This window comes from Physcomitrium patens, chromosome 10 (genome assembly GCF_059467195.1).
Source record: "Physcomitrium patens ecotype Gransden chromosome 10, ASM5946719v1, whole genome shotgun sequence".
Taxonomy (NCBI): domain Eukaryota; kingdom Viridiplantae; phylum Streptophyta; class Bryopsida; order Funariales; family Funariaceae; genus Physcomitrium; species Physcomitrium patens.
This window is the reverse complement of record NC_143419.1, coordinates 8,817,450-8,829,146: the sequence shown is the minus strand read 5'-3', so window position 1 is coordinate 8,829,146 and position 11,697 is coordinate 8,817,450. Positions and strand designations below refer to the sequence as shown.

At 44.9% G+C, this 11,697-nt stretch overlaps 2 protein-coding genes and 2 long non-coding RNA genes across 8 annotated transcripts; 2 read left to right on the top strand and 2 right to left on the bottom strand.

Moving 5' to 3' along the window:
- Positions 1-236: 236 nt before the first annotated feature.
- Positions 237-2,801, top strand: LOC112287781 (uncharacterized). Its single transcript, XR_002971405.3, has 2 exons — positions 237-1,929; positions 2,183-2,801. It is a non-coding gene; the product is annotated as an uncharacterized LOC112287781 (long non-coding RNA).
- A 55-nt stretch (positions 2,802-2,856) lies between these two features.
- On the bottom strand, positions 2,857-5,071 carry LOC112287372 (uncharacterized). Of its 2 annotated transcripts, none has more exons than XM_073536635.2 (6): positions 4,936-5,071; positions 4,577-4,711; positions 4,352-4,474; positions 4,034-4,168; positions 3,566-3,736; positions 2,857-3,415 (listed from the first exon to the last, which is right to left on the bottom strand). In XM_073536635.2, the coding sequence occupies exons 1-6, from the start codon at positions 5,068-5,070 to the stop codon at positions 3,107-3,109; spliced, it is 1,008 nt and encodes a 335-aa protein (XP_073392736.1). In that variant the 5' UTR covers position 5,071; the 3' UTR covers positions 2,857-3,106. The 2 variants fall into 2 exon arrangements, with proteins under 2 accessions (XP_073392736.1, XP_024386082.1); XM_024530314.3 differs by having other exon boundaries at positions 2,857-3,409.
- Positions 4,543-6,132, top strand: LOC141045835 (uncharacterized). Of its 2 annotated transcripts, XR_012218325.2 has the most exons (3): positions 4,543-4,684; positions 5,034-5,546; positions 5,808-6,132. It is a non-coding gene; the product is annotated as an uncharacterized LOC141045835 (long non-coding RNA). The 2 variants fall into 2 exon arrangements; XR_016505112.1 differs by lacking the exon at positions 5,808-6,132 and having other exon boundaries at positions 5,034-5,600.
- LOC112287780 (putative LRR receptor-like serine/threonine-protein kinase At1g74360) lies at positions 5,821-11,534 on the bottom strand. Of its 3 annotated transcripts, XM_024531175.3 has the most exons (4): positions 10,358-11,534; positions 9,631-9,971; positions 7,549-9,243; positions 5,821-7,431 (listed from the first exon to the last, which is right to left on the bottom strand). In XM_024531175.3, exons 1-4 carry the CDS (start codon positions 10,509-10,511, stop codon positions 6,238-6,240), a joined length of 3,384 nt encoding a protein of 1,127 aa, XP_024386943.1. In that variant the 5' UTR covers positions 10,512-11,534; the 3' UTR covers positions 5,821-6,237. The 3 variants fall into 3 exon arrangements, with proteins under 3 accessions (XP_024386943.1, XP_024386942.1, XP_024386944.1); XM_024531174.3 differs by having other exon boundaries at positions 5,821-9,243; XM_024531176.3 differs by having other exon boundaries at positions 5,821-9,137.
- Between the last annotated feature and the right edge of the window lie 163 nt (positions 11,535-11,697).

The window sequence follows — 11,697 nt, the reverse complement described above, 5'->3', positions numbered from 1 at the left end:
TTGAATATTTCCCCTCATTTAGGGCAGATCGGGCGGATCGGGCAGATCGAACACAAATGTTTATTGCTGGACAGCAGGACCAGGAGGAGGAGGAGGTTCGTTTGAATTTTGCAACGTTGAAGATGGAACGATTCGGGCAGACGAGAAGTCCGTGGAGAATCTTTCGTCGCATCTGCCCGAATGGAGAAAGATTCACAATGATATGCCCAAGTAGGGCAGGATGACGGGCTGAGCCAGTGCGCAGAGAGAGGGAGCCAGAGAGGCGAGCTTGTGGGGCCCTGCAACACCGTTCTGTGCCCACCTCCCTCGACTTGCGTCCCTCCCTCGCATCATCAGACTGTCCAACTGGGTTCCGCTGATCTTGAGCAATAGGCGGAGTGTCCGTCGCGAGTGTTCGGAATCAATCGCCATTCGATGTTTTTTGCCTTTCCAGTCGTGGGTCACGAGCAATTCAATTGGGTTTGTTCTCACCCTACAGGTGCCGAGTTCTTCTACGCCTCACTGTCAGCACACGTAAGTGCGAAGAAATGGTGTGAACCTATCACCAGATAGAGCTCGGCGATGGAACAAGAGCAAGCACAATTTTTGTAGTCATTTTGGTTACCAAGTGAAGAAGGAGCAAGGATTGCGACATGCGCCTCGGTCTTGATCATTTTCTTCTGTTAGGTCTGCGCCCCTTCGTTTGACAGTTTTTTTCTGGGTTTGTATCGTGAGAGGCTGCTGTTGTGTGGGTCGGAGTTCAGCTTTGTGCCGTGAAGGGTTGGAGGAGCTCTTTGTGTCTTGAGTTCCTCGTTTCGGAGGAGGAGGACGGTGGGGTGAGAAGGTGTGTGGGTTTTGGATGCGTGTGAACGCTGGTTCGCGACGAGACTGTCCAGTTTAGTTCTGCTCGTTTTGGCTGATGTGCTCAATACCTTCCGTGTTCTTTTATCAATGTTGATCGATTTTGAGCCCAATGAGGTTTAAAGCAAGGCCTGAAGGCTGTGGGAGTCCTTGGTTCTTCTAGATGGGTTAGTCAATTTTCTCGAAATTAGAGGTTATTCCAGCTTAAGTGATACTTGAATCGAGAGGAACATGTGAAAGACACGGTGGAGTCAGATCATAATTCGGAAGTTAGTCTAGTTTTGAATCAAATCCGAGTCACAATTTCTAGTTCCAGTTCATTATATTGAAGTGAGTTATTTAGTTCTCATTTCGTCTCAAGGTGTTCCAAGGATTGTTGCAGAACGTGGTGAGATGTTCTCGCTGGTGTCATGAATCTGGAATCAACCGACGAAATGCGTAGATTAGGACTAAAACCCGCCTACATCTCTCAGCGATTGAGAAGTTTTTGAGTGGTGGCGTCTGCACTCAGAGCAGGTGTTCAAAGAAAGTTAAGTGCCGTCTTCTGAATGAAATGGAGAGACAGGTCTGGTGTCCCAAGGTGACCACCAAGTTGACAAGAGGATGTTTACAGTAAGCGGCCTCAAGGAACACTCGAGCTCCTGTCAGGCTTGTAATTCCACTTACAGTGATTATCATCACATAGACATTGACCACCAATAGGTCACGTTGCATTTACAAACCAGGGAATTGTCATAGAATGCAGTTTTTACAGCTTTTCAAGGTTCGCATCATCAGTAATTACGGGAACATAGGTTCTTGATTTTTACCTTTGAAGAAAGTCTACTTGAAGTTGTTGAGGTAGTTTCTATCTTACTTCCATTCAACATGGCTAGGCCGGATTGCATCCCGTGGGGACAGGTTGTATTTCATGGCTTGATCTGGACATCTGCTTATCTGCTGGTGGGGATTATGATGGCCTTTCCACTTATTCACCGAGCCATGGGATTATTCCAAAACTGAGGATTTTTGATTGGCTTGGGTTGCAGCAGTGATTTTAATTTTCACCTGAAAAATGGTCAAAGCAAACCAGAGCTCCTTTCCTTTGAGGTATCTATTTTCAACTCAAATTGTTAGTTCTGTGCTAGCCTTAGATTACGATCCGCTTCACGAATTTTTAGCTTTTAGTTCTCGATGTCATTTTTTTAATAATCTAAGTCAAGTAATGTGAGAGCTTCTCCCACAAGTTGTGATTTGTGTGACGCTGCGTTCCATATTTCTTGACTTTATGATTGGCACAGAACTGAAATGAATGAGATCTGTGTTAGTTGACTCTAAATCGGGCATGGTGCTAATGTTGCAGGTCTAGTTGTGCTTCGGAATACCATGTGCCAGTTTCATGAGGAGATGGTTTTACGCTTGCTATGAGGAACCAGCTGGAACAAGGGATTAATTTTCAGAGGGAGCTTAGTTTAGAAGTTGGATATCTCGAGTGGTCTTGAACCAGGTGGGGTCGTTTGTGTCCAGTCTCTTCTCAGACTATCATCAAATGCAAACAACCTTGACTTGGTGATGTGAGAAACACGAGTCAACCTTTCATGGAGATGAGCCTAGTTTTGAGAGGCACTTACGACTGAGCTGCACCTTAAACTAAGCAATGTGCTCCTGTTTATTAACTGCATTAAGTGATGGCAGCAAACACATCCTACCTCAGTTAATTAGAGCGAATTAGTAAGCCGCTTCACGCGCATGTAAACTCGATCAAGCTGTGTTCTATTTTTATTTACTTATAGATTTTCAAACGGAAAATTTAGCTGGTAGGTCGAAGAGAAAACCTTAGTGCTAGGCAGACCTCTCACGTACCCGGGAGGTTGGATGAGTCATGAAGACTCTGGAGTTTTCAGCGGCACCTAGATTTTCTGATGTTCTTATGTTCTGATGTAATATCTCAGTGTCTTGGAAGCACGAATCAGTGACAGAGACATACGGGGCCAGTACCTTCGTTGGTATGGATTTTCTTGGTTTCTCAAAGAGAGATTAATCTTCAAAAATCACTCTTTTACGAATCAAAGCTCAATTGGGTACAAGAGACTGTTAGAGTGATGGAAAAAAAAAAACGAACTGGAATTTGTATTCCAACAGCAAACTCATATGAGTGAAAAATTGTAGCTGGCGCTTGTATCTATAAGGTCTCTGTTTTCACTGTGCTACTAACAACTCATAGCCTGTACTAGTGACCGCAACGTTCTAACTGCAGCATAGAATTAAATCCTTTTAGGTATTCGGTTCAGGGATTCATCGGCTGGTCTTGACGTTGCTCCTGAATCTCAATTTCATCCGGTTCCTCCATGTGGCTACTACAGGTTGGGGGTTCCACTGGTTCAACTGACGGAGAAACTACCGTGACAAGCTCGGTGCCTCCAGACGTTACACTCTGCTCCAGTTGCGGAACATTAATGGTAGTGTCAAGAGGTGGTGTCATGGCTCGGCCCAAGAGGCTTGCCAGGCTGTGTCCTTGAGAATTACCACTTGAATTCCCAACTGGTAGAGTCTCCAAATTCGCATCTTTACAGACCCGCGCAATTGCAAGCTGCATCTAAAAACCATGTGTCATTTCCCAAAGCTAAACTGACTGTTGTTCATGGCATTCTGCACTTGTGCTACAACACGTTCCTGAATGCAAATATATTTCCCATGTGTGTTTGAGAGCAGATCCAATATTGAAGCACTTGTGTTATGTGTTCACCTTAAGGCCGTCAGGCTGCTGGACTGCATATATGATTTCTGTGGAGTCGCTCAACACGGGCTTACTATTTGCCGTTGAGGCATCTCTAGCCGAACCACTTTCATGTGAGACGACTTGGTTAATGACGCGTGCTCGCATGGCCCGTGGGGATAAACCAATTATTTGTATGCCCTGTGTCAATTGCATGACAAGCTTTTAAGTGCAACTGCTGCAGTTGTCACGGGCAGAATGTCAGGCAGTGTCGTGCTTAGCTGCGTTCGCATCTACTATCCGTAACATGCAATTGTGGTGAGTCTTGAGTGCAAAGAAAGTGATTATGAAAGATGTCCTTGCTCTCTTTAATAGAGGGAATTAGGTGATGGATATTATCTCCACCTGCTGTAACAGATACCACTGACTCTTGACGCTAATTAGGTGCCACGTTGTAGAGTTACAAGAGATGCTGGGTGAAGAGGTAGGGGCGCATACAAGGGGACGCAAGTGAGGGTCTTCTTCATTTGCTACTGAAGAGACTTGCGTTGTTGGCCAATTAGCGATTATGTGACCATCGTCGTTTGCCATGGGCATTCTTGACACTTTCGCCACCACAACCGCTACGAAGATCTGAAAGTCGATGTCTCAGCACATCAACAATTAAATGTGGAAAATGATCACAACCGACGCATTAATCAGTATTACAAATCACGACCAATATGGAATAGCACAAGCGGATTCTATTCATGACGTCGAAGATATACCATAAAGATTCAGTTGTAGAAATGCTGCACCACGAGTGCCTTGACCCACCTGGTACGAAAGAAGAATGCAGTACAAAACAAGTGGAGCAGCACAGCTGAATCTGGAGCATGGTTGTCGTTTCGCATACACTGAGATGGAGAGCAGCGACAATAATATTTGAACAATTGAGTACTGTATCATCAGAACACCAGATTACAGTCTGTTGGTCAAGTGCGTATCATGAACTGAAATTACACTGATGTTCAGAAATTAGCCGCGGAGGTTGAAATATACGAATGCAGGTATGTAGCCCCGAGAGCAGATGAAGGCCACAAGCTCCACAGCCCGATTAAGCATCATCGGATATAGATGCCAGGGGAAATAGCTAGCAGTAAATAGCTGGTAACACAGCACTCCAACTATCTCTATCTGCACAAATCATTCAAGCCTCAATCCTTCGAACATCGAAATTACATCCAATTCGAGAAACTGGGTTATCCATAGACTCTCTTGTAGGCACGAGTCTTTTCATTCTTGATCACCACCTAAAATCCTTCGATTGGACGCAAGTGATAGTTCATTGACAAACTTACAAATCTCATGGCAACCAAAATTATTGAGTGCAATCGCATTTATAGGGCCAATTATCGTACCAGATCAACAGAGACGAGGAAAGCGAAGAGAGTCACAACGTATTTGTGTGTGAGGATGATCTGTTGATACTGAGAAGATTCTGGCTGTTGCGATGCAGAGCGCCGCTGCCAACAGAATCGCCATGGTGTCGGCATTATCCCTCATATGTCGATTAAGCTCTAAATCAGCATCAATGCCGGTACGATGCAAGTATACAACGTGCTCATGAACTCCTTTATTAATTATCATTCATCTGAAACAATCTGTCTTGTTTCGGACAGCATGGATGCAGTAGCATTAAGACGATGTCAATCCCGTCTATTCCCCACATTGAGAGATTGGTATGTTTGTGAACTACGGAATAGCTTCTCATATCATAGGTTTGCAACCTGTTCGTCATATAATGGATCCCCGATGTCATGGAAAACATAGTGATCCTTGGATAAACATGAGGAGAGTTGAAGCAAAAGAATGTAAAGGTAGCAAATGAAGGGAGTTAAGTATAATGGAAGGGATACAGAAAGGTGTTGGTGACCTAGAATGCCAAACCACCATATTTATAACCGCCAACCATTGTCTCCATAAGAGATCCATCCACACGTGAAAACTCAACTCAATAACCTCTCTCAAGGTTTTACACCTTGTGCCAAATTAAAGGATTTTAATCCGTTTCAAATGTATATAAGACTTCAAAACCTATAGAGTACACCAAGGTGGTTAGGATAAGGTCACAACTGTTCCTCTACCAAGAACTTTGTGCACTTCCATTGCCAGTGTATCCCCCGAAACCAACGAACTCATCTGCATTGATGTCACTGTAGCCTAACAAATCATACATGAGACAGCGTCAATACAGCATGATTTAATAGTTTTCATCCAGTGATACTTTCAGGAATGAATGCAAGTTAACTAAAAATCTCTTTTTGGAGAATGGAAGCACCTATATTATGGAAGCCCGAGGACAAAGCTCTCGGACCAGTCATTGAATAGAAATGCTACAAGTGCTGTGTGCTTTCATGTCTATCACTCAGCTACGATGCACCTATTTAGGGGCTCAGTGAAAAGATTCGGAAAAGTTCTTGGAACCTACTCCCCTACCTCACTTGGGCTACTACATTCTGCCTTGGGCAAGTCGGTACAGCAGATTTACCTTTGAATAGTCGGTCAAAACTGAAATGTACAAGTCTAAATATAGGTAATGTTGAAATCGTGCTAAATATGCTAGCAATAACCCTCGTAGTATTTACGGCTCCCTCTTCAAGACACGCATTAAGGCGGCTCTCGAAGTAGCACAACCCAATTACTCTTGACACCTGAGGATTCTAGACGTCTCCTCTATCCAGTCCTGATGATATATTATGACAATCGATCCTGGATGGTAAATGGTTGCTTTCTTCCACAGTGTCTTGCAAGCCGGCCTTGAACGCCCGGATAAATGCGTCTGAATCATCCTTGATGTCCTGCGTCATGGAACCATTATGCAGGGCGGTAATGATTTCTTGCCTGCATTTGAGCTCCTCCAATTTTCCAGACACTTCAAGCATGGTAGGGCGACGCCGCACCTCAGTCGCTGTGCACAGGTCTGCCAATGTCAAAAAGTTCGAGAGTGATTCACTGTCACCAGTTCGTATCACGATAGGGTCATACACCTCATTGCGCCGGTGAGTCTCGACAAGAGTTTTAACCCATGCAACTAAATTTCCACCCTCCATACCATGGAAGTCGGGTCCAATGGGCCTTTTCCCCGAAGCAAGCTCGAGCATCACCACACCAAAACTGTACACGTCTCCTTTGGCAGTTGCTCTCCATGTCACTCCATACTCTGGTGGTACATATCCAGGGGTACCAGCTACCACAGTGCTCACGTGTGTCATGTGCTCGCCTGTTATTAGGCGCGCAAGTCCAAAATCAGTCAAGCAAGCATCGAATTTCTCGTCCAGAAGAATGTTGCTAGTTTTCATGTCGCGATGGATGATCAGTGGATTGCAATCATGGTGAAGGAAAGATAGCCCCTGAGCTATTCCAGCAGCAATTCGCAACCGTAGTGGCCAAGTTAGTGTAGCTGCTCGTTCCTGGCTCTCATACAGCCAGTCATCCAAGCTTCCATTACTGAGGCACTTGTATACCAGTAACCTCTCTCTCCACCTGCAGCAGTATCCTAACAAAGGCACAAGATTTACATGCTTAATGGACCCCAGTATATTTATCTCAGCTTGGAACTCGCGATCGCCTTGAGCTCCATCTTGCACAAGTTTCTTGATGGCAACGGCTGTGCCGTCTGCTAACTTCGCCTCGTACACCATGCCGAAGCCACCGTCACCGATGATTTTAGCTGAGTTAAAATTTTCGGTTGCGACCACCAGATCTGAATACGTGAGGGGCTTCAATGACCCATCAAAGCTGTGGACTGGTACGTAATTAAAGTTCGAACGCATCACGTTACATGTTCTGAAATCGGCTTCAACGTCCACGATCGACGAAGTTTGCTTCCTTCCCACTAAGCAACGATCCTTGATCTTCATGACCAACAGAAACATGGAAGTTACTACTATGCATACCAGAAGGGCACCAAAAACGCCAATGAGCGTGCAGGCCAATACCAAGTGTTTTGAGAATTCACTTTGATTGGTTACCGAGAGAAAGGGAGGAGCTGAGGCGGACATGCTGCTGCAAACTTTCATATCCTGTTCAAATTGAAGTCTTTGAGTAGCATCTGGATTCCTGCAAAGCTTTGTGTTGTTAATAAAAGCCCATGGATTGAAATTTCGAAATGATGAACGGTCCGGAATTGGGCCTTCTAGCTCAGGATTATAGGAAAAATTGTAGGCGGAAAGAAAGTTCAACTTGTTTAGAGAGCTGGGTAAAAAACCAGCGAGGTTGTTGTAGGAAAGTTGTAGACTCTGGAGAGTGGGTGCCAAACCCTCGAATATATCTGGAATGGAGCCATTGAAGTTGTTGTGTGTCAGGTCTATGTTGTAGAAATGGACGTTGCGGAAGCCTACTGGGATTGGACCTGAGAGCTTGTTATTTGACAGAATGATGCAGGATAAGCTTATCGATATGTTTGAGGCTGGCTCAGGTATCAATCCAGTGAACTCATTATTGGAGAGCTGCCAGTACCCCAAAGCAGGTCTGTTTCCATGCAGTATGTCCAGCCATTGCTTGCGACATTGGTCATGTTTCAAGGTCATTGCCATGTTGTTGAACGGTGCGATATCCTCAGGTATCCAGCTCTGTACTAGAGAGCATTCGCCAAAATTCATGAGCGGGAAATCGTTTAATCCTAGGGTTCTCCAAAAAACTGTATTTGTATCCATGCCTAGTGAATATAAATCACGGGGAAGTTCTCCTGACAAAAGATTGTCGCGCAAATTCAGCCACAGTAAACTCCTACACTTTGTCATTTCCACTGGAATCGAACCACTCAGTCGGTTTTTCGCCAATTGCAACCACATGAGACTGTGAAGGTTCCCAAGGGAGGACGGTATTGACCCATTGAGATGGTTCGCAGATAGATCCAGCCCTTGCAAGCCAGTCAAATTCCCAAACGCTGATGGTACGAACCCAACAAGTTGATTACTGGCCAAGCGCAGAAACCTCAAAGTTGTCAGGTTAGCAAGCTCTGAAGGAATTCTACCACTCAAATTGTTGATGCCCACATCGAGGTGGACCAGCATCGGTGCTTGTCCAAGCTCGAGCGGGATTTCACCGGAGATGTTGTTCGAGTGAGCAGTGAAGTACCGAAGGCTTGGCATCCTACTCAACCATATTGGTAAGCCCCCAGAAAGTAAGTTCCGGCTCACGTCAAGCACCGAGAGCTTCTGACACTGCAGAAGACTTTCAGGAATCGTCCCTGTGAACTTGTTCTTGCCTAATCTCAAACTCTCCAAATTCTGTAACAGGCCCAGCTCTTCTGGTATGGTTCCAGTCAGCATATTGCTTTGAAAATTGAGGTGGGAAAGCTGACTACAACTTACCAACGAAGCTGGGATGTCACCACGAAATATGTTGAAGGAAAGGTCCAGGTAAGTGAGGTTGGAGCACCCAACCGACTGAAGCACATCCGTCAAATTTCCGGTGAATTGGTTTAAATATAGGTCTAGCTTTTTTAAAGAGTGGAGTTGGTGAGCAACACCGGAGGTCAAATCACCAGTAAAATTGTTGTCCCTGAGTTGAATTTCTTGGATGTTAGCGCAGCTCCATAGATGATCAGGTACCGGCCCTACCAAATCATTGTCTGAAACTCGTAAATATTTCAAATTCTGACAATTTGCAAAAATATCTCCTGGAAGATTCCCCGAAAAAGCATTGGACGAGATTTCCAAATTCTGCCAACACACATTCCCATTACTTTCAGCAACCACGCTGAACATATACCCATTCATAGGCATGTGAAGCACGCCAGCGAACTGGGACACAATATGAAGCACAAAACACAGGTTGTACTGGGAAAAAGATATCAATCATCGTTTTCTGACTACAGATACGACAACTTGCAGGCTTACACACCTTCCGCTAGTACAGAGGCTAGAAACGACTGGTTTAATACAAGACAATTCTGTTCTCCGTTACTGAACTAGGGTTGTAAAACACACGATCCATTATTATAGGGTCATCACACTATCAACCGTGAAACCATAAAGACCTTAAAATTTTCGCAGAGTATGAGGATGATTAAGTCAGGTCTGAACCTGAGGCTTCATCCATGAACTAACCTCGAGCTTGATACATTTTCCGATGTCGGTAGGGATACTTCCATTGAATTTGTTGGAAGCTATCACTAAACTGAGAAGACCTGTGAGGTTCCCGAGTCCATAGGGCATGGACCCTGTGAGGTTGAGAGCAGTAAAATTGAGGCCAGTAACGCGAGCTTCTCCTTCAACACTTCCACATTGTACTCCATGCCATCCACATGGTGCAGAAGCGTTGTTGGATAACCATGAGTTACGGAAGTTGATGTTATATGTCTCGTTTAAGAGTGAGTACGCCCAATTCTTCAAAGCTGCTTGATCTTTACTGAGCCACGTTTCTGATGATGGAGATACGGATAGCAGACCTGTACGGAAACACGTTCATTGGATAGAAATCAGGACAACTCTTTCGGTGATTTCAACTATGAGATTCACTTGACAGTGCAAAGTAGTAACAACAAAACACCTACGCTCCACGATGTGTCAAGGTCGATAATAAACGCTAAACTGTGTGAACTCTTACTCAAAAATGCGTCGCATAAAAGCAGACATCGGACTCAAAAAGATATTCTAGGTGTAGGTCGAAAAATGTTTCATTTGGGCAGGCAAGGAGTTTCCCATCAAAGTCATTTGATGTTATTTCTGTGATCATAAGAATAGCAGTTTCAGAAGCACCAACTACAGTGCATATTCACACAAGTATGACTATACTAGCACTGAATCCAACACATAGTACATGGTTGAGACTCACCTTTTCTGAGACCCACGCTTGCATCTTCATCTGAAATAGGAAGAGATGCGAGCTCTTTCCCTCGCAAAGGTTCATCCGCTGCTACTGCCGGCGGTAGAGTGATAATGAAAAGCACAAGTCCATTGAAAATGAACCTGAACAAGAATGTCAGCATTCTATAGCTGAAAATTGCCCAAAATGTGTATTAGTGCTCAAAATTTAGCCTCGCGTAATCTGCAGCCGCTCATTTCATATCTCCACCTATCCAACGCCCACGGTCCACATATGCAGGACATACTCTTAAATTCATTAAGATACGACTCCAAACGAAGAGCCACAGCTCACATTTCTTATCCTTGTTGTAATACATCTCCAGGACAATATTTCAAGAAATGTTTTTGTTGGAGCAAACTTTCGACGCAAGAAGAGCTCAGACGATGAAGATCGAATCTTACATCCTCTCTAGGAACCATTCAATTCCAACCCCGATTTACCATTTCTGCTACGTGAGTTTGCAGCAGATACTGATTTCATCAACTACCCGAGCACGTTTAGTCTGTACAGCACAGGCTTTGCACCAAATGTAATTGGATACCAAAACTTGCAATGAGATATTTGCATGGGGCACTATCACTGGCTTAACGACTTCGTCAAGACCGCGTCTCCCTTCACCTCGATCACTCTACCAGAGCTGTCAACGATGCTCCTTTGTTCAGCTCCTTTGAACCACGTACGCAGCCTCGTTCTCAACTCAACCATAGCATCAAACAGACGAGCTTCCTTGAAGCCAGGTGATAAACCAAGACCTAATATGATTCTCGCAGGTGTAGAATCCCCCAGCTGGTTCCTCCTCACACCCAATTCCGCCGACTATCTCAGACCAGTGCACCTATCATATTGGTTTTAGAAACTCTTCCGGTACACCCACTGAGGAGATGAATACAGAACGAATTCAAATTCAAGCACAACTTCAGCGGCTAGCCCGCCAATTGCAACCAGCCTCAATCATTTTCGCCTTTAAAGAAACAAGCCTCCGCTTCGACGATTTGAAACCACCTTCGCAGAACCACATCATTCATACACCAGGACACCAGAATCATAACCGTTGGTCTACATCATGATCTCAAACCACCCACACGCATCCCACAATCCCGATCCCATCCAGGTCATATCCTCATCCACTTCGCCGCACTTTAGACCCCCCCCCCCCCCCACGATCTCCTCCTCTTTCAAACTCACAATCCACGAATCTTCTCGTTCTATTCCGCCGGTCCATCTCTCCCGCTCTCGTCACACCTACTGCCCCTACTTCCCAGTCTCAGCCCCTACCCCATAATTCCCAAAAATTCTCCTCACTACAC